This window comes from Xyrauchen texanus, chromosome 21 (assembly GCF_025860055.1).
Source record: "Xyrauchen texanus isolate HMW12.3.18 chromosome 21, RBS_HiC_50CHRs, whole genome shotgun sequence".
Lineage (NCBI taxonomy): Eukaryota > Metazoa > Chordata > Actinopteri > Cypriniformes > Catostomidae > Xyrauchen > Xyrauchen texanus.
This window is the reverse complement of record NC_068296.1, coordinates 7903973-7926250: the sequence shown is the minus strand read 5'-3', so window position 1 is coordinate 7926250 and position 22278 is coordinate 7903973. Positions and strand designations below refer to the sequence as shown.

At 37.1% G+C, this 22278-nt stretch overlaps 1 protein-coding gene across 1 annotated transcript in view; it reads left to right on the top strand.

Moving 5' to 3' along the window:
• LOC127661911 (carbohydrate sulfotransferase 8-like) overlaps positions 1–11872 on the top strand; it is a 223676-nt gene extending 211804 nt beyond the window's left edge. Inside the window, exons 3-4 of the mRNA XM_052152868.1 lie at positions 5861–5895; positions 8157–11872. Coding sequence (XP_052008828.1) covers positions 5861–5895; positions 8157–9284 — 1163 coding nt within the window. The 3' untranslated portion in view covers positions 9285–11872. The remainder of the gene's footprint in view (positions 1–5860; positions 5896–8156) is intronic.
• Positions 11873–22278: the final 10406 nt, after the last annotated feature.

The following is a 22278-nucleotide window of genomic DNA, read 5'->3' as shown; positions in this document are numbered from 1 at the left end:
TTTCTTTTTGTGTTTTTCAGAGTCAGTAGAAAGATTTCTTTAGTGTCCAAAGTTTTTCCTACCTGTGGCTTTAATTGCCTACCGCCTGTAAACTGTTAGTGTCTTAACAACCGTTCCACAGTTGCATGTTAATTAATTGTTTATGGTTAATTTAACAAGCATGGAAAACTTTGTTTAAACACTTTACAATAAAGATCTGTAAAGTTATTTGGATTTTTACAAAATTATCTTTAAAATGCAGTGTCCTGAAAAAGGGACGTTTCTTGTTTTGATGAGTTTATATATATATATATATATATATATATATATATATATATATATATATATATACAGTGAGGAAAATAAGTATTTGAACACCCTGCTATTTTGCAAGTTCTCCCACTTAGAAATCATGGAGGGGTCTGAAATTTCATCGTAGGTGCATGTCCACTGTGAGAGACATAATCTAAAAAAAAATCCAGAAATCACAATGTATGATTTTTTAACCATTTATTTGTATGATACAGCTGCAAATAAGTATTTGAACACCTGAGAAAATCAATGTTAATATTTGGTACAGTAGCCTTTGTTTGCAATTACAGAGGTCAAACGTTTCCTGTAGTTTTTCACCAGGTTTGCACACACTGCAGGAGGGATTTTGGCCCACTCCTCCACACAGATCTTCTCTAGATCAGTCAGGTTTCTGGGCTGTCAGCTGAGAAACACGGAGTTTGAGCTCCCTCCAAAGATTCTCTATTGGGTTTAGGTCTGGAGACTGGCTAGGCCACGCCAGAACCTTGATATGCTTCTTACAGAGCCACTCCTTGGTTATCCTGGCTGTGTGCTTCGGGTCATTGTCATGTTGGAAGACCCAGCCTCGACCCATCTTCAATGCTCTAACTGAGGGAAGGAGGTTGTTCCCCAAAATCTCGCAATACATGGCCCCGGTCATCCTCTCCTTAATACAGTGCAGTCAGCCCTGTCCCATGTGCAGAAAAACACCCCCAAAGCATGATGCTACCACCCCCATGCTTCACAGTAGGGATGGTGTTCTTGGGATGGTACTCATCATTCTTCTTCCTCCAAACACGGTTAGTGGAATTATGACCAAAAAGTTCTATTTTGGTCTCATCTGACCACATGACTTTCTCCCATGACTCCTCTGGATCATCCAAATGGTCATTGGCAAACTTAAGACGGGCCTTGACATGTGCTGGTTTAAGCAGGGGAACCTTCCGTGCCATGCATGATTTCAAACCATGGCGTCTTAGTGTATTACCAACAGTAACCTTGGAAACGGTGGTCCCAGCTCTTTTCAGGTCATTGACCAGCTCCTCCCGTGTAGTTCTGGGCTGATTTCTCACCTTTCTTAGGATCATTGAGACCCCACGAGGTGAGATCTTGCATGGAGCCCCAGTCCGAGGGAGATTGACAGTCATGTTTAGCTTCTTCCATTTTCTAATGATTGCTCCAACAGTGGACCTTTTTTCACCAAGCTGCTTGGCAATTTCCCGTAGCCCTTTCCAGCCTTGTGGAGGTGTACAATTTTGTCTCTAGTGTCTTTGGACAGCTCTTTGGTCTTGGCCATGTTAGTAGTTGGATTCTTACTGATTGTATGGGGTGGACAGGTGTCTTTATGCAGCTAACGACCTCAAACAGGTGCATCTAATTTAGGATAATAAATGGAGTGGAGGTGGACATTTTAAAGGCAGACTAACAGGTCTTTGAGGGTCAGAATTCTAGCTGATAGACAGGTGTTCAAATACTTATTTGCAGCTGTATCATACAAATAAATAGTTAAAAAATCATACATTGTGATTTCAGGATTTTTTTTTTTAGATTATGTCTCTCACAGTGGACATGCACCTACGATGACAATTTTAGACCCGTCCATGTTTTCTAAGTGGGAGAACTTGCAAAATAGCAGGGTGTTCAAATACTTATTTTCCTCACTGTATATATATATATATATATATATAAAGCTGTAAAACATCCAGAAAGTCCAAAGGTGAAAGGTCACAACTGATTCTTTCTATATGGGACAAAATTGACCCGTTAATACAATAGAAGGAACAATTCGATTTAAATAGTTTCTCTTAAACAATTATATACAAAAATAAATGTTCTTGTTTCGACAAAGTCACAGCATTTGGTTCCAGTTCCAAAAACTATGCAGTATTTATAATGTATTCTTTACCTGTTCCAGGTCAAGAATTACCCTAAGACAACAGGTTTGTTAACATAATGTACGTTGGCTGCAGTAACGCTCTGATCTCAAAGTTAAAATTGCTGCCTTTCATTCAAACAAAATGAAGATCTCCCACTATATATCAACTGCAACGTTCCCCCGGCTTGCATGCACAATGACAAGCTCTCATTAAAACCCTCCATGGATCGTCTTCAGAATAACTCTTCTTTAAAGACACAGGACGTGTCAGCCACTGTCTCTGATGCTTCTGTTTTTTCAGCATGTCCACAGTCATTTAGAAAAGTGTCTCTAAAATGCACCTTCTTCTGCGGCATGTGCGAGAGAGTCAGTGATAGGTCAAGAGCTCTTTTGCATTTTAATCAGCCGCTTGCCAATTAACAGCTCTCATGAAGTTTGTCTGCACTGTAATTTATTTAGCCTGTGGCTCATTCTTGACAGCAACATTTATTTAAAGACCTGCTTTCAGAAACACACATGCAGAGTCGCAAAATACTGCTGAAGTGGAAGATCATAAACAATATCACACACAAAAAGTATTGGTAAGTGGAATCGGAACCAGAATTGTCAAATCGAATGGTTATTAACCATTACATTTACATTTATGCATTTGGCAGATGCTTTTATCCAAAGGGACTTACGGTGCTCTTATTACAGGGACAATCCCCCCGGAGCAACTTGGAGTTAAGTGCCTTGCTCAAGGACACAATGGTGGTGGCTGTGGGGCTCGAACCAGTGACCTTCTGATTAACAGCTATGTGCTTAGCCCACTATGCCACCACCACTCCTACGCCATTACATGGAGTGGTGGTGGTGTAGTGGGCTAAAGCACATATCTACTATTGGTGAAATGAGACCTTTACTTTTTTGTGTGTTGATCCATTAAAACACTTCATTTTTGAGAAATTGCTTTGTTGTCTTTCCTATCGGGACACCACACGAAGATCCCAAACCCCAATGGATACCACAAAATGTTTTAATAGTGTTAAACTTAAGTGATAAACTCATTACCATGGTTGCAAGATAATCTGGATAATTTAAAGGTGCTATATATAAGATTGACAGCAAGCATTTGAAATGGGTACTGCAGTCCAAATAAAAAATTTTGGAGAATTGTCTGCCCCACCATAGACTCCAATGTTGACACACAAATTAGCCAACTCAGCATCCGTTTTAAAGGATTTCTGTTTTTTTTTTTGTCTCCATCTTCCAAAGGCATCTCCAATATTTATCCTTGTTTTATTACGCCTCTGGTCATGGTGGTTTTTAGATGGATGGCGAGGCTTTTTAGGTCGGGTGAAATCTGTTATCTCTGATCCAGTTCGTTTGCTGGCTTCCGTGGCTGCTGTTGTTTGCCTGCAAACTTGTTCAAATCTGGCAACCCGGCAGTGTCTAAATACTATTGGTGAGTGGGCAGTGGGCGGGATCACATAAACAGAAATTACGGCCGGAATGGAAACTTCAAAGTAGAATATACTGGCTGTAACATTGTTATTGGAGAAGCCAGTATTTCAACTTTGCATGTTTCCTAATTCTCTACATTTACATTTATGCATTTGCATTTGGCATTATCCAAAGCAACTTACAGAGCCCTTATTACAGGGACAATCCCCCCCGGAGCAACCTGGATTTAAGTGTCTTACTCAAGGACACAATGGTGGTGGCTCAAACCAGCATCCTCCTGATTACCAGATTACCAGTTATGTGCTTAGACCACTACACCACCACCACTCCACTATAGCAACTTTATACACATTTAACTTACATGCCGTTACCTTGCAGCCATGTAAAACTCACATTGAATTGAATTAACATTTCATATTTGTGTAATTAGTGTAAAACTGGAAGCAAACTTTCTCAAATAAATGTTATTGAATAATGACAGATTAATTACGCAATAAATTACATTGTTTAATATATTTTAAAGTTTATTTATTGGTAAAGTTGGATGCAAGCAAATTCCAAATTTTGGTTTGTTTTCACCCAAAACTGTCAAGATCACTTTAAAAGACATGTTAAACCACTCCAATTGTATGGATTATATCTATGATGCCTTTATGTTTGTTATAAACAAAAACACCTCATACTCTCTCTCTGTCTGTCTGTCTATCTGTCTGTCTGTCTGTCTGTCTGTGTGTGTGTGTGTGTGTGTGTGTGTGTGTGTGTGTGTGTGTGTGTGTGTGTGTGTGTGTGTGTGTGTGTGTGTGCGTGTATTTATCACTTTGTGGGGACCAAATGTCCCCATAAGGATAGTAAAACCCGAAATGTTTGACCTTGTGGGGACATTTTGTCGGTCCCCATGAGGAAAACAGCTTATAAATCATAATAAATTATGTTTTTGAAAATGTAAAAATGCAGAAAGTTTTCTGTGAGGGTTAGGTTTAGGGATAGGGTTAGGTTTAGGGGATAGAATATAAAGTTTGTACAGTATAAAAACCATTATGTCTATGGAAAGTCCCCATAAAACATGGAAACACAACATGTGTGTGTGTGTGTGTGTGTGTGTGTGTGTGTGTGTGTGTGTGTGTGTGTGTGTGTGTGTGTGCTGTGTGTGGGACCAAATGTCCCCATAAGGATAGTAAAACCCGAAATGTTTGACCTTGTGGGGACATTTTGTCGGTCCCCATGAGGAAAACAGCTTATAAATCATACTAAATTATGTTTTTGAAAATGTAAAAATGCAGAAAGTTTTCTGTGAGGGTTAGGTTTAGGGATAGGGTTAGGTTTAGGGGATAGAATATAAAGTTTGTACAGTATAAAAACCATTATGTCTATGGAAAGTCCCCATAAAACATGGAAACACAACATGTGTCTGTGTGTGTGTGTGTGTGTGTGTGTGTGTGTGTGTGTGTGTGTGTGTGTGTGTGTGTGTGTGTGTGTGTGTGTGTGTGTGTGCAGCTGTGTGCTCTAACATGAACTCTGGACTGGACTGATGTGGAGTGACACACACACACTTCCGCAGGACATGAGATGCTCTCCACACACTTTTTCACACATGGACACACACACTCATAGAAGTACACAGTTAATACAGTCACACAGACAAACACACACACCAAATACACACTGGCACCATCACATGCAGTCAAGTCATGTCACATTAGCCCAGTGGCTCGCCACCTGTCCACACACACACACACACACACACACACACACACACACACACACACACACACAACATGCTGTATTTCTTTACAACACCAAAACTCAATTCTAGGGTTTTATTTGAGTGAATAATGGTGTAGTTTAGGGGAAATGCAAGCATACACTGTATGGTCACCTACATTGCTACTAAGTTATGATTGAAAATGTGTCTCTCAGACTATGATCTGTCCTGCAACAGACAGGTTTGACTCAACTTTACTCCAATTCAGATATAACTGAGTGAGACTACTTTATAATCCACATTTAAATGGACAAATCTATCTGTCTGTCTGTTTGTCTGTCTGTGTACTCAATTACATGTGAAGCATGGTCACATGGACAATTAACACAGAGAAAAGCTTTAATTAATTCATTGAAAATGGTGCAGATGTAATGCAAGAACGCATCCTGTGAAAAACATCTGTTATCTTTAACATTATATACTAATCTCTCTCTCTCTCTCTCTCTCTCTCTCTCTCTCTCTCTCTCTCTCTCTCTATCACTCTCTCTCTTTCTCTCTCTCTCTCTCAGGTGTGAGGTTCAGCAGTACCACTCCATCAAAACAGGTGAGATACAATGCTTATATGAAAGTGCGTGTGTGTGCGTGCGTGCATGCGTGTGTGTGTGTGTGTGTGTGTGTGTGTGTGTGTGTGTGTGTGTGTGTGTGAGCGTGTATTTATCACTTTGTGGGGACCAAATGTCCCCATAAGGATAGTAAAACCCGAAATTTTTGACCTTGTGGGGACATTTTGTCGGTCCCCATGAGGAAAACAGCTTATAAATCATACTAAATGATGTTTTTTGAAAATGTAAAAATGCAGAAAGTTTTCTGTGAGGGTTAGGTTTAGGGGTAGGGTTAGGTTTAGGGGATAGAATATAAAGTTTGTACAGTATAAAAACCATTATGTCTATGGAAAGTCCCCATAAAACATGGAAACACAACATGTGTGTGTGTGTGTGTGTGTGTGTGTGTGTGTGTGTGTGTGTGTGTGTGTGTGTGTGTGTGTGTGTTTTGTGAGCGTGTGTATGTCACTACAGTTATTGTCACTTCTGTAAAATCATAATCAGGGTGAACATCACAGAAAAAGGTTACATTTCACCCCAAAATCTAACAAAGAAAAAACACAAATTCTTATCATTGCCTGGATATGTTCTTGACAGGTTTAGTGAGATTTGTCAATACATTAATGACATCTTAATTTATCTTTATTACATTTTCAGAATCTTTCTGTCAGTGTTAATTTTTTTAGTGACAGTGGTGTCGAATACAATATTAACATGGTTTTATTGTAGTAGCTTTTGTGTTTTTGTGAGAAACAATGGTTTACTATAGTAAATACTTAAGGCATAAGTAACCCCCAAATTTGTATTTCTCATTATTTAATCACCCTCCTGCCATCTCAGATGTGTATGACTTTCTTTCATCTGCTGAACACAAACAAAAATTTGTGGAAGAATATCTAAGCTCTGTAGGTGCAAGCGAATGGTGGCCATAAATTGGAAGGTCCAAAAAGCAGATAAAAGACTTAAATGGTTAAATTCATATCTTCAAAAGCGATATGATAAGTGTGGGTGAGAAACAGATCAATATTTAAGTCCTTTTTTTACCCTAAATCTACACTTTCACTTTCACATCTGAAAGTCACATGTGGCACATGTTTAGCTTCATTTATGTTCTGCAGAAGAATTCATACATATCTGGGGTGGCATGAGGGTGAATGAAGGTTTTATTTTTGGGCGAACTATCCCTTTAAGACAACGCAGATGTTCTTGTCTGTCTATAACCTGTGTTTGTACCAGTTTACCATTTTTAGAGCAGATCCGAATTCAGAAATTAAATTAATTATAGATTAAAATGCTCTTCTCGTCTCCTCTAATGCCCTCTTATTGCCCTGGGGGAAGGGGCAGATTACTGGGCTGTAACCTGCTGTCACTAATCAAATGAAGCCTGACTCATAACAAACTAATCACCTCATTAATACTGGATTTATGATTATTCAATTCATTGACTTTATTGCACCTAAATGAATTCAACTGAGAAGTTAAAATGATATTTGCCGCAGGCAACGTCTTTTTGTAAATCAGGCGACGAGGAGAATTAAGCAAACATCCTCTTCAATTACTGGATTAAAGATATGCAAAAAATATGTCATAGAGTCATAGAGAAAATTCATCCATTGGTACAGAGAACTGTGCAATAGCGCTATCTAGTGGTTGATTGAAGTACGACTAAAAAGTAAATGACTCCCAAAATATTCCTCATAGACTTTTTTATAGTTATGGACCGATTTAACAACCAGGCTGAATGTGTTAATTCAAGTGAAAGGGATAGTTCATCTGAACAGAAAAATGATTTCACCATTTACTCACCCTAATGTTGTTCCAAATTCCTATGAATTTCGTTCCTTCGTGGAACACAAAAGGAGATGTTAGGCAGAATGTTAAGAACTGATAGCCTCAGTCACCATTCACTTTATCTTTGGGGGGGGGGGGGTGAAAGTGCATGGTATCTGTTGCAAATATTCTACCTAAACTTCTCTTTGTGTTCCACCGAAGAAAGAATGATAAAAAAAAAATGGAATGAGAATTTTCATTTTTGGGTGAACTAACACTTTAAGTCATATAGTTTTTAAATACAAGTAAAAATAATCTATTGGGGTAGACATTGCACCAGGATAATAGATCAAATACACAGTTTTGATCTTTACACTTCTGATTTGCTAGCCCCATAGACTTCCATCGTAAGTGCATGTAAGTATATATTTTGATATAATTTGTAATAATCTGCTTTCTCTTTCTGTCTCTTTGAAACAATCATCACACCCAGTTCAGTGAGAAGGTGAACAGCAACTCCGCTATTAATGGCAAAGTTAACCAGCAGTCTGCGGAGGGCATCGTCTACCCCATCTCACCAATGCAGTTGCCACACTCTCAGGGGCCCCAGCAGGCTGCCACTACAAGGGCCCGAGAGCCCAGCCTGAGTTCTCCACCGATCACCAAACTCCAGCGGAAGCTTTTAAAGACCAACCCGAGGGTACAAGGAGTGTCAAACTCTTCAAGCTCCTTCTCGTCCACTTCAGCGCTGTCTAAAAGTCCACGGCCAAAGTTCGTTTCAATGCCAGAGGGCCTGGCGGAAGTCCAGGAATCTCGTAAACGGCTCATACAGGAGGTTTGCGCAAAGTATAGGAGTAAAATTTCTCGAAAAATAATGCCACACCACGTGTCCCGAATTTATGTTGAAGACAAATATAAGTTGCTCTACTGTGAGGTGCCCAAAGCCGGGTGCTCAAACTGGAAGAGAGTTCTGTTGGTGCTGGCCGGTATCTTCAAATCACCAAATTCAATCGATACCATGTTCGTTAACAAAGCCAATCAATTGAAACGTCTTGACTCCTTTGACCAGAAGGGCATCACCGAGCGTCTAGAAACACACACCAAAATCTTGTTTATCCGAGAGCCCCTGAAACGACTGGTGTCTGCGTACAGGGATAAATTTGAGAGCCCCAATGACTACTATCATCCTGTGTTCGGGAAGCACATCATCGCCAAATACAGGGTGAACGCCTCGAAGGAGGCTTTGAAGACGGGAAACGGTGTCACCTTTCAAGAGTTCATCAAGTACTTGTTGGACGTCCGCCGGCCCATGGGAATGGACATCCACTGGGAGCCGGCGAATCAGCTCTGCAATCCTTGCCACGTGGAATACGACTTCATCGGAAAAGCCGACACCATGGGAGAAGAAGCCAACTTGTTCTTGCGAAGTATTGGAGCCCCGGCAGACCTGGAGTATCCTACGCTCAAAGACAGGAACCCGAAAGCAGTCAGAACTTCCACTGATATTATGCAGCATTATTTTGCAAACCTGACCATATCTGAAAGGCAAAGGGTATACGATTTCTACTACATGGATTACCTAATGTTTAATTACTCAAAACCCTACAACGATTTGTACTGAAGTTGTTTCTTTTTACATCTGTTGGCTACCTGTGCAGTGCGCCATCCATTGTCCAATCAACGTTAAAATCTGTTCAGAGTCTCATTAGCCTAATTCACTCATTGGTGTGTGCTTATTTTCCACAAGTCTTGTCATCTTTGTATGCACCACACAAGAATCTCACTGCACACAGTCATTTTTTTAGTCAGTATTTTGGTTTAAATTTTCCTAGAAAATATGTAAACATCCTTAAGACAAGATAGGCTTCATTTACTTGAGAAACAAAATGACATGCTGTAAACCTAATTTAAACTATATATGAGGTAATGCAGTGAGAAAAAGAAACATATGTCAGAATTACTATAAAAAAAACTTTTTTAAAAAAGCAAAAAGCATTCACCTCTTCACAGAACTCCTAATTACAAGTTGTAAATTGGGAACTCTATGAAAGCTCTTGAGCCCTTCAAGTGGTTAGATAATTATTACAAGTTCCGAGCAAATGAATGACCCAGCAAGGTCGTATTTACTAGTGGGAAAGTCGGAATTCTAGATGATACACGAGTTTCTGAGTTATTACTTTGTAAGGGGCGTGTCCACATGAAAGATGATAAAAACCAATGGTTTGCAAAATTATTTTAACTTCTGTACTTTATTTAAAAAATATTCATTTGTTATTTATGACAACATTAGTCAACTAATGACCCACCCTTCGCAGTTTGTTTTAAGCAAATTAATTAATCACTTGTAAGATACCGTGCGTTAATAAAACAAATACATGTTTTGTATAATTGATGCAGGTTTATTCACTTATGTTTATTCATAGGAACAACAGAAAAAGAGCTTTTGTCGTCATCATAAACAACAAAGCAATATAAGGATTGGCTCTTACCTTATAAACATTGCCATAGAAACACATAATTTCATGAACAACTTCAAGTAGAATCTCCGAACTGTTATCGAGTAATTTCGACAATTAATAATAATAATTAATGCTGTGTGCATGTCCTGTCAGAATCACTGTAATTACGAGATGACAACTCTACTCGGAACTGTTCACATCCTTGGAAGAGTGCAGTAAAGTTAGTTTTATATTTGACATTCGTTTGACATTCACGACAATACCCATTAAACTTATATTTTCAAGCCAAACCAACTTGGAAATTCATGAATAGGTTTTCTTTGCCTAGCCCAAATCTGAATTAAAAAAAGAGAGAGATTTCTTTTTCATATCATTTTTATTAGCCCTATAAATCAATTAAACAATTTGACCATTTGATATTATGACATCACAACAAATATGAAATGTTATAAATATCCCTTTCATGACACAAGGCTCTGTTTGTGGAATTTACATTAGTACTATATTACTATAGTAGTGTACATGTTTGTAATATTCTAACTACATTAAACTCAATGACCTAGAGACATAAAACCAACTGCAAAACACTCTGAATATTGTTCTTTATACAGCTCAAACTTGTTTGTGGGAGTAAATATTCAGTACTTTTTATGCAGATTCAATTATCCCTATAAATCTATTAAACTCAATGACTGTTTGACCTAGAGACATGAAACCAAATGCAAAACAACTCAGAATATTATTCTGAATATAGCACAAGGCTTGTTTTTGGGAGTACACACTCAGTACTTTTTATAGCGCACTCCTCTGAAGTTATTTGTTTCTATTGCAAAACTCGTAATGCCAAAAGGGCTTTGTTGTTGATAACAGCAAAATATTTCATCTCTACTTTAATTCACCTCTATATGTTCTTGAACAAAGACAGCACTAAGGTAGCAATGGCATAATAATATGGCATGCCAAACAGAATAATGTGTTCAATGCCTTTAACTGTTAAGGCTGCTGCCATATTGGTTCTTTTTACATGACGTTTCGACAGTCAAGTCGGAGCTTACACAGAATTATGAGAATTGTAAATCTAAGAAGTCGTGAATGCTTTTTGCAAGATCAGAATCTCTTAATTACGGTAATTAATTTCCGTCATGACCTGAATGCACCATATTTCAAAGTGTGCTGGATTTTGGACCAATGAAATTTTACTGTGGGCGGGGCTACCCAGTCCAATGCCACAGAAATAGAAACCAGGCGACCAACAAAATGTCTATTGCAATTGTCTCACCTCTGATGGAAGGGGCATTCACATTGTAGAAAAGGGCAACATTTGTGATGGTTAAATAATTATTTCATCTAGTTTTCATTCTATCATAGACAAAACTCACTTACCTTTAGAAACCGCACTCTATAACTCAGCAAAATTAACTACACTGATATATAAAAAAAATATATATATATAAAAAAAATCTATACTCAATCTGTAATTGTAAAAAGGGCATTTAGAAGACTATATTTTTTATATGTATTTGTAAAACAGCTTTAGATGTGGTCAATGCTTTTGTGCAAACTCATCTCTGAAGCCACTAATCATCTTTTGGGTAATATGATTGATTTCATTTGAGTATGTGAAAAGATCGCTCAGCTCTGCACTAGATTCTGTAAAACATTATTTATTAGATCAATACAAGGGTTTTTGTGTGTGTGTGTGTGTGTGTGTGTGTGTGTGTGTGTGTGTGTGTGAGCGTGATGAGAGAGAGAGAGAGAGAGAGAGAGAGAGAGAGACTTGCTTGTACATCAAACTGAATGAACCTGAGTATTTTTATTTATTAGAAATCATATATAAGGAATTGTACATGTGCTGAGTGTATAATCTGAAATACTGCTGTCACTTTTGTCCCTCACACTTCCTTTAGAATATGTTTCTACATATATAAATTGTTATGATATCACACATAAAGTAACTGGTGAATGTATAACTGTTGTTGGTGCAAAACTGTAAAAAATCTATATAATCTATAACCTCTTTGCCTTATTTAACACTGCCAGTTTTTCAGGAAAAAGTGAAATCTACAGGTGAGATTCGCCCTGCGAAGTGTCAGTAAATAAACAATTTGTCTTTGGACTTGCTGTCATCATGTGTCTTCATTTTTATGATTGCATAATTGTCTTTGAAGCGTAAAGAGTTTTTGGATCATTAGACTTGTGTGACACCAGCAGCACATTGGTCATTCTACAGTAAGTGTTGTAAACCATTTCCGAGCAATCCCACTGTTCATAAATAAATCTACAATAATAGGGTACACTGTATGAACATTCCTCATAATAAATCTATTACCACTATAAAAAAAAAAAAAAAGTGTTTTATAGGGGCCTTTAGCTCCTGCAACAAGGGAACTTTTATCCCAAATACTATCCTTTCACTTATTGGACAGTTATTGAAAAACTTTTGATTGAATCAACTTTAACAAAACTAAAAATGACAAATAATGATCATGTCATTTACATTTAAGATTTTAGATTCTAATTAGCTACATACATTTGCAAAATTTTGAAAGTTATTAAATATTACACTTAGAAATTGTTGGGTGACCAGGGGCCGGTAAATAAAATGACCTACTATACTTCAATTATTTGGTCACCTTATCACCTCATCTTTAGTAAATGAGTCCTAATTGCTGGTAAGACAATTTAGTTTTCAGAGAACAATGTAGTTAAATTGTATATAGGATATGCAGGCTTGGGGAGTAACGGAATACGTGTAACAGGATTATGTATTTAAAATAAAATATTTAAGTAACTGTATTCCACTACAGTTACAATTTAAATCATTGGTAATTAGAATATAGTTACATTTAAAAAGTATATTCTGAAGAGATTACTTTGCATTTTATTGTCATTTGTTTCATTTAATATTTAGTCACAATATTTAGATGGAAAACATTTATCCATATCACAAGAAAGTGTTTCAAATGCACTTTGGATCACAACATTTATGTGTTACATTCATACGAGTAGACAGAGAAGTTTGAAGTACGTTTGGAGCAGAAGAAATAGAAATAAACCTTGTGTAAATTGTCAGCTTTACGCTAAGCTAAAAGCTAAAATGCTATTTCTAGACAATTTTCATGGACATGTTTTTTATCAAGAAAATTCCCGTTGGATCATCACGTTGGATTTCCAGTAAGACCTTTGATATTAGGGCAAAAATAGTATTCTTGATAATAATTTTTGTATTGTTTTCCTGTAAAAATCTAAAAATCCTTTAAACAAGATCTATTTGATTAATCTTTTTTTTAGAAACAACACTGCATAAGATATTTATGTTTATATTTATTTGGATTTTAACATGTGCATTTTGTCTTCCTGTACTGGCAGTGTTTTTATTGTCAAAATAAATAAAAAAAAATATACAAGTGCTAAAGAAGTAATCCAAAGTATTTAGATTACGTTACTGGTCTTGAGTAATCTAACGGAATATTACAAATTACATTTTACAGCATGTATTCTGTAAAAAAAGTCATGAAGTAAAAAAGAATTTATGCTCAAGTAATCAGTTCTGCCCTAGCCAGATATGGCAGAAGTAATAAGAGTATTATGGGTAGTATGCCATTCCAAAGTCAGCCACTGTTTTACCGGCCGAAAAGTTTGTCCTTCATCAAATACGATCAAAGCGTGTACACGACAGTACACGATTTCAGACACATGGCATTTAGTAACTTATTCTATGCACATATTTAGCATCAAGTGAGCGCCCCCTGTCTTCCTGGGTGAAATTAATTCGCCACATGAAAGCAGAAGTATTATCACTTCAGATCACGTAATTCAGTTGAAAATACACACATGATAATGATTTAAGTGTTACATCGGCGGGCCACTTATAACCTCATGGGGGCTGGACTTTGAAGATAACTGTTTCAGTTTAAATGAACTCAAAATCAACGTTAATCATTGCAAACAATGACCACGTGTATCAGGAGTTTTTTTTGTAGTGGAATTAGTGGCAAACAGGTGTTTAGGAAAGCGTGATGGAATTTTTGTCACTATTTAATGATTTAGAAGAACACATCAAAAGAGCCTTTTACCCAGGGGGCCTTTGGCCACATTGTTCCCTATACATTTATTTTAATCAAATTTGTTATCATTGTCAAAACATGTTGTTTGATGACTTATTTTAACAATAGGCAAAAGGTAATATAGGCCTATATTCATTATAATAAATATTTTACTCTTGACAGATCAAGGAAAACTGTACCTCTGCAACCACGCTTTTGGAGTACATTGAGTTTTTAACCAAAAAATACAAATTTCATAGAACTTTATTTTACCCAAAAGAGCCTGAATTGTATGTTGTTTCGAATAAAAACATCTGCTAAATGCAACTTTTGTGTAATATAGAATATATAGAACCATATAGAAATGTGCAGTAATGATTTAAAAGTAATTACCTTTTGAAATTCAAGGAAGAATAATTGTAAAATGCTGTCAAATATACTATTATTCAATTTTACTCAAAACATTTTTTAGACATTTCTCACTAATGGTTACAATCATCATATATTGTTACATTATTAAATATAAAGTTCAAGACATAACAAAGCACTTTGATAAGGTTTTACTAACACTGCACAATGCCCTGCGTGTGAGAGACATTCACACTCTAGATGATTTGACAGTAGCGGCTTTAGATGATTATGGTGTCTTGTTACTTGAATCTGTAAGTAAAACACATCAGCTCCTGAGGATACTGACACATCTTGCTGCATATAAACGAGGCTGAGAATGCATTTAATTGGATTACTTACTCTTCAAATCATTTGAGAATTTTTATGATGCAAGGCATCATTCAAATACAGTATTACAGATTCTCTCCCTAATTGTAAGCGAACATAATGAAGAATTGATGAGTATGGTGAAATAATATTCATATGTGTTTTTGTCCTTTATGTAGCTTGACAGGCATGGTCCCTACATACAAGTATGGGTTTTGAATGACATGGCGGTGAGATAATAATAACAGAATTTTCATTTTTGGGGTGAACTATTACTATACCTGAGTAAATGCCTTGAGCTCATTTCAGCAGCTTGAGTCAAGAACTTACTTAAGATAACACAAGACACACATCACTGATTAGATGGATGACTATCTGCCCTGATGTCAGAGAGAAAGACAGACAGAGAGCGAGAAAGAGCTCATTTAATGGTGGAGGGCTCAAAGACACACTGAATTCAAACTCAAGTGCTGCATGAAAAACTTTCTGCCAGTAATGAGACGAACAGAGACATGGAGAGATGGAGCAGAGATGGTGCCAGGGGTTGAAGTGTCCCACTGAAGAGTCATGATGCACAGCAGTCTGATTCTGTTATGTCTTCTGTCCAGTGAAAATAACTAGATCCCCTTCTGGAGTAACTTTCTCTGGAGTATGAATTAACACATAAAGGAATATTCCGGGTTCAATACAAGTTAAGCTTAATCGACAGCATTTATGGCATCATATTGATGACCACAATCATTTATTAAGACTTGCCCTTCACTTAGCAACCAAATTGGGTATTCCAAATTGTTGAGAAAAGGGGAGGAACCAAACTGTTTTATTATTATTATTATTATTATTTTTATAAAATGTAAAAAAAAAAAAATTATTAACAATTTTTACTATTGAGGACATACCAAAAGGGAGTTTTTGTCAGATTTAGCTAAATTCTGGTGTCAGATTTGTCCCCAAATGCTGTTAGATATGTAGGTAGTAAATCCACTTTTGATCACTTTAAATTTAAAACTGTCCTCTTTAAAACCACAATATATGTCATTTATGAACATCAGTGTATGCATTGTGCTTTGAGTTGCTGCATTTTTGTCATTATCCTCATGGAAGAGAAAAACCTTTCTTTTTTCAGTGAATGCATGTGACTCAAGGGTTAAACATGTGCAATGATGCACTGTAGCAACAGGGTGGCAGAACTAGTTATGTAATAGAGCTGTTCAGCCGTAATGTCAATTTGTAGGTGAACCCGGAAGGCTGATAGACCTTTTTCACACTTCTGGGTTTTGGGAGAATGGGAGATCACAGCAAATATTATTTTCATATACCTATTTGCTCCAAGAGCAAAATAAAAAATCGACTATTACATTTGAGTGACTTTCCAAAAAAGAAAAGAAAATAGAGAGCTGAGGAAGACGTAAAATGGGAGATGCCAAATTTACGATCACTCTCTCAGCGGCTGTACTAGGAACCCCCTCGCAGATGAGCTAATTCATTTTTTTTAACTAATTCCAGGGTAATATAATACAAAGCATAAAGTTATAAACTTATACTACTTAATAAAAAAAATTGCCATTTAAAAAAGTTAACTACATTTACGCTGCTAAATAAGGTGGAAATGGGTCATCACAGTCTGTGAAAAAAGGTCTATTTTCGAGCCATGTGTTCCCTCTGGATTTTCTTATGGGTTTTTATAATGACAGTTTTAGATTTATGAGTAAAATAAGGTCTGTGGTAAAATTATATATATATATATATATATATATATATATATATATATATATATATATATATATATATATATATATATATATATATATATATATATATATATATATTTTATTTTTTTTGTTTGTTTTTTTTAATTACTTGGATACTTGAAATTTATACAGCCTAAAATACATAGTCACCCCTCAAACTTTAAAGTATGTTGCTTCAATGTGGCTTCAAAAATCACGTTTGAGGGATGACTGTGTGTAAGGTATGTATAGAACAAAACATCCAACCTTATTTTACTCATAAATCAAAAACTGCAATTATAAAAAATTCTATGGAAAATCCCAAGGGAACCAATGGCTCGAAAATGCTAATTTTCTTCAGGGTTATTGAGCAGGATGCGTACATACAATCACATACAAGATGTTTTTTTTTTTAATAACATGAACAAATGTCCCTTATTGACAGGTATCATTGAAATAGGAGTCGTTGCTAGCGCAAGCTTTTTTTATGTCCAAAAAAAAAAACATTATTATGTATGCCATCTTAAACCAGCCTAAGGTTATCTCTCAACTAAACCATCTAAGACCAGAAAACCACTTTTCAAAAAGAAATAAATAAATAAAACATGGTAATATATTTGGTAAGTCTTTTGTTCATAAAGAAAGATTCTTTCATTGGGGCATCTCTCTCTGGGAGGTTTGGACTTCCTCTAGTCCCATCAGTCACTGTGACAAGTTGCTGTGGGGGGCAGAAACGTCCCCATCAGACCGCAGGACAGAATCGTCCAGGTTAGGATAGATGGGTCTCCCTTACAGCACTAAATTAATACTGGAGTCCAGAGAATTGCTTTTAGAACAAGGAACTTTTAAAGAGACAATCAGACAGCAGTTATCAGAGACATGCCCACGGCCAGAGAGAGACACGAGATTCAGCTGCATCCGAATACTTTCAAAGTATGTAGCCTACTGAATTTGATGAAGAACTTCTCGGCCGTTAATAAAGTACATTCTTTGGGTATGCAGGTGTGAAGTATGAATATATTTCCTTATATACTTCATCCAGAAATGTTGGTATTGTTCTGTGACCAGTATGAAAGACATGCTATTAACAACCATGAAAATAATTGACCCTAGTGTTGTTAAACAACTGCATAATTCAATTTAATTACATTTATTTAGGAGATACAGTAGGCCATTTGAGTATTCTTCACTTAATGTTTTCTGAATATGCATTAGCAAGAAAGAAAGAAAGAAAGAAAGAAAAAGAAAGGAGAGGGTTTTTTGCTCCAAGTAAAGTGCATTTGTGAACAGACAGTCAGTGAAAGGAAACTCTGAGGCCTCTGGCAGAGTAAATCCGCCTCTCGCTTGAACCTTTGTATGCCTGAGGGAACAGAAACCAGGAGGAAAAGAATGAAATAAAGGAGGTGGAAAGAGTGGGGGGGATTAGCTGAAAAATATACAAGGATGGAAAAATATGCCCAAGGCATGGTCTTTGTCTCTCTCTTAAAACACACATGATTGAGAGGTTTCAGAGAAAATGCAAAATTCCAACAGTGACGGAGACACACACACAAACAAACAACCTCTGCACACACAAACTTCGGGAATGATTTGAACACACACTGGCTGCATTATACTCTGCCACTGAAGTTATCATGAAACCATTTTACTTAAGAAATGTGACGTATTTCCGAGAGACACAGGATATTCAATGAGAAAAAATGACAACGTGTACAACATGTCTGCTATGGCGTACCATGGGAAGTCACAAAATGCTTTTCAATTTATTTTTTGTGTGTGTCCTAACATTGTTGTTGTGTTCTGTTGACAGCTACATAAATTATTATTTTTGCAACTGGAAACTGGAAACACTGACACCATTTAAAACATGAATCATGAAGGAAGAATATCTTACAGTATTGTTTCCTAGCTTCGTTTGCGCCAAATTGTCCTACTGAACTAACCAAGATCAGTAATTATAGTAATATATCTCACTGTTTACATTGGTCCTGCAACTGACCCATAATGTGCAATGTTTTGAATGAAGGGTGATATCACTGCTCCATTTGACAGGTGTTTTTATTTCTGTTTTGGAACACTATTTTTCTCTCTTTCTCTCTATCGCCCTCTTCTGGTGATGTTTGGTATGTACAACCAGAGACATTACAAGGGAAGAAGATGGCCCACTCGAATAGATATGAAAGGGAGAAATTGTAACACTAAATATGGTGAGTGTAGTCCCACCTTACAGCTAAAATAGTTAATCACCTTATTAATATCGACATTGTCACTTAACTTGAGAATGTGAATGCTCATTAGCTGGACCAGCCTAAAAATTGTTGCCATGTTTTATTGTGGATTTTAAATACACTAATAAGCCACAATATTAAAACCACTGACAGGTGAAGTGAAAAACATTTATTGTCTCGTTACAGTGGCACCTGTTAAGGGGTGGGATATATTAGGCAGCAAGTGAACAGTCAGTTCTTGAATTTCATGTGTAAGCGACTTTGACAAGGGCCAAACTGTGATGGCTAGAAGACTGCGTCTCCAAAACGGCAGGTCTTTTGGGGTATTCCCGGTATGCAGTGGTTAGTTCCTACCAAAAGTGGTCCAAGGAAGCACAACCGGTGAACCGGTGACAGGGTCATGGGCACCCAAGACTAATTGATGCACATGGGAAGCAAAGGCTAGCCTTTCAGCAGGATAATGCACCCTTCCACACTGCACAAATTGTTCAGGAATGGTTTGAGGAACATGACAAAGAGTTGTAGGTGTTGACTTAGCCTCAAAACCTACATAGCAGCTATGGGATGTGCTGGACCAACCAGTCCGATCCACTCGAGGCCCCACCTCACAACTTCCAGGACTTAAAGGATCTGCTGCTAACTTCTTGGTGCCAGATACCACAGGACACCTTCAGAGATCTTGTGGAGTCCATGCCTCAATGGGGCAGAGCTCTTTTGGTGGCACAAGGGGGACCTACACGATTTTAGGCATGTGGTTTTAATGTTGTGGCTGATCAGTGTATGTTTTTTATTGTAATCCTGACCAGCAGGTTTGGAGATTTCAGTCTTGTCCCATTCAAGCAAATAGGAGCTGTATATTGTATTATTAGCAAATAGCTGCCCAGGGGCAGATTTCCAAAACACAGGATGGCAGGGTAAAGGCCCAAACATACTCTACGCATGTACATGAATGCTACGCAAGCTCGATTTCACGTGTCATTGTGTTGTGAAGTGTGTCAGCGCTCAATTCACGTATGTGCTGCATTATCAGCGTTGCTGCAAGGCATACTTTTTTTGCTAGGTTTGAAAAGGTATTCCTTTATCAGTGAACAGTTGGTGATATCTTTTCAGACCTCTATCTGCCCAAAACTTCAATGTATTATCTAATCTATTTGGATCTTTAGCAATTTCTTGTAAATGAACTATATATTTCTTATTTTTAACATTTATCTTGTTTTCTAACCAAATTCTAAAAGTACTATTAATAAAAACATTATCTATTGATTTAAATGTGTTGCTTATTTTGGGTAGGAACATTTACATTTATGCATTTGGCAGACACTTTCATACAAAGCAACTTACAGTGCACTTATTACAGGGACAATCCCCCCAGAGCAACCTGGAGTTAAGTGCCTTGCTCAAGGACACAATGGTGGTGGCTGTGGGGCTCGAACCAGCAACCTTCTGATTACCAGTTATGCGCTTTGGTCCACTACACCACCACCACTCCATACAGGAGCAGGGATATTCACCCATTTGATAACTGATGAAGCAGGGATATTCACCCATTTGATGACTTTAGATTCTTTGACCATCCAAATCAAAAATTATGTTGAATTTGAGCAGCTTTATAATATTTTTTTTAATTTGCGAATTCTAGTCCTCCAAGCAATTTTGACAATTTAAGAATTTTAAGACTAATACTAGGTTTCCTATTATTCCATATATATTTACAAAGTAGTTTGCTCCATTGTCTAAAAATGCTTTTTGGTATACTAGCTGGTAGTATACCATAAAATAGATATGAATGTGGCACACATGCCCCTAGATCAGCCTTATGCTAAAACAAGGGTGTACCTCTTTGGACCTGGCAGAGATTATACTTTCTTTTCGTCTCCACATAGCACATTTTCACATATTGATAATTTTTTATTTCTATGACCATTGTACCCTCAATGCTAAACTGTACAATTAGCAACATATTGATTTCAGAACAGTATTTCTTGATCTTATACCATTGAACACTATTAAAAGATCATACAGATGGAGGTTCAATTCAGCCTTGTTACATCTCCCTGCATTACATATTTACTCAAAGACCAAATCGAATTTTATTTATCTATTAACCTAAATTCAGCCCAATCAGAAGGGTTGGCATCGGAGGTGCTAATAGCATATATTAGAGGGGACAGTACACCTCAGCTAAGAAAAAGTTAGAGTGCGATAAATTGTCTGTACTGGAGGGGCAGATCAAAGAAGCAGAAAATAATTTTAAACAGAGAATGAACCAATGTAACCTTAGAGTCTTATCACAACTAAAGTATCAATATAATAATATCCTTACTCAGAAGGTGGAATTTGACTTGTTCAGAATTAGGCAAAAGTCTTTGAATCTAGAGATAAAGCAGGGAAAATATATATTAAACATAAGGAATCCTCTGCCTCAATATGTGCTATTCAGCCCCCTGGGGGATGCCTTGCAATCAAGGCCATGGATAATAATGCTGCATTCAGGGATTTCTATCTAAATCTTTACATTTCTTGCAGCAGCTCCTCTGGGGAAGAAAATAAAAAATTCCCTCAGTGGACTTAATATCCCTTCTCTCAGAGAGAATCAACGGGAGCGCTTTGATTCTCCCATAACAGAGAATGAAATTTCAGAAGTGATAAAAATGTAACAGCAGGGAATTCTCCAGGACCGGACGGATTTACAGCCAAATTTTGTAAATGTTACTCCCCAGAATTAACACCCCTATTTAAAGATATGTATGAGAAGGTTTTGACAGGCAAGTGCTACCCCCAACTTTGTACCAGGCCTTGATCTCAGTCATTTTAATGAAGGAGATGAACCCAATTGATTGTTCCAGCTATCGACCAATTTAATTGATTCCTTTAGACATCAAAATACTTTCTAAAATTCTTGCCAACCATTTACAAAATATAATCTTGGCTCTAATACATCCTTATCAGGCTGGCTTTATACAAAATAGGCACTCTTCTGATAATATCAGACACTTCATGTATGGAATGATAGCTCTCCTATTGCTGCAGTATCACTTTATGCTGAGAAGGCCTTTGATTGTGTTGAGTGGTCTTACTTGTTCACAACATTAGAAGCTTTTGGATTTGGCCCAATATTTATAAAGTGGGTGAAGCTGTTATATAAACACCCAGAGGCTGGTCTGCAAACAGTGTAATTGCTAAATTTGATTGGCATTGGAACCCTTAGCTCTGGCAATACGAGGAAATACCAGCTTCCATGAGGTAGTTGCGTGGGGCTCAGTTCAGAAACGTATGCTTTATGCTGATGATATCTTTCTTTTTGTCACTGACCCAACTAATTCACTTCCAGCACTACTTAGCACGATCAATAATTTCTCTAAATTCTCTGGGTACAAGGTAAAATGGTCTAAGTCAGAGGCTCTGGCCCTGACTGTTTATTGTCCAAATCCATTG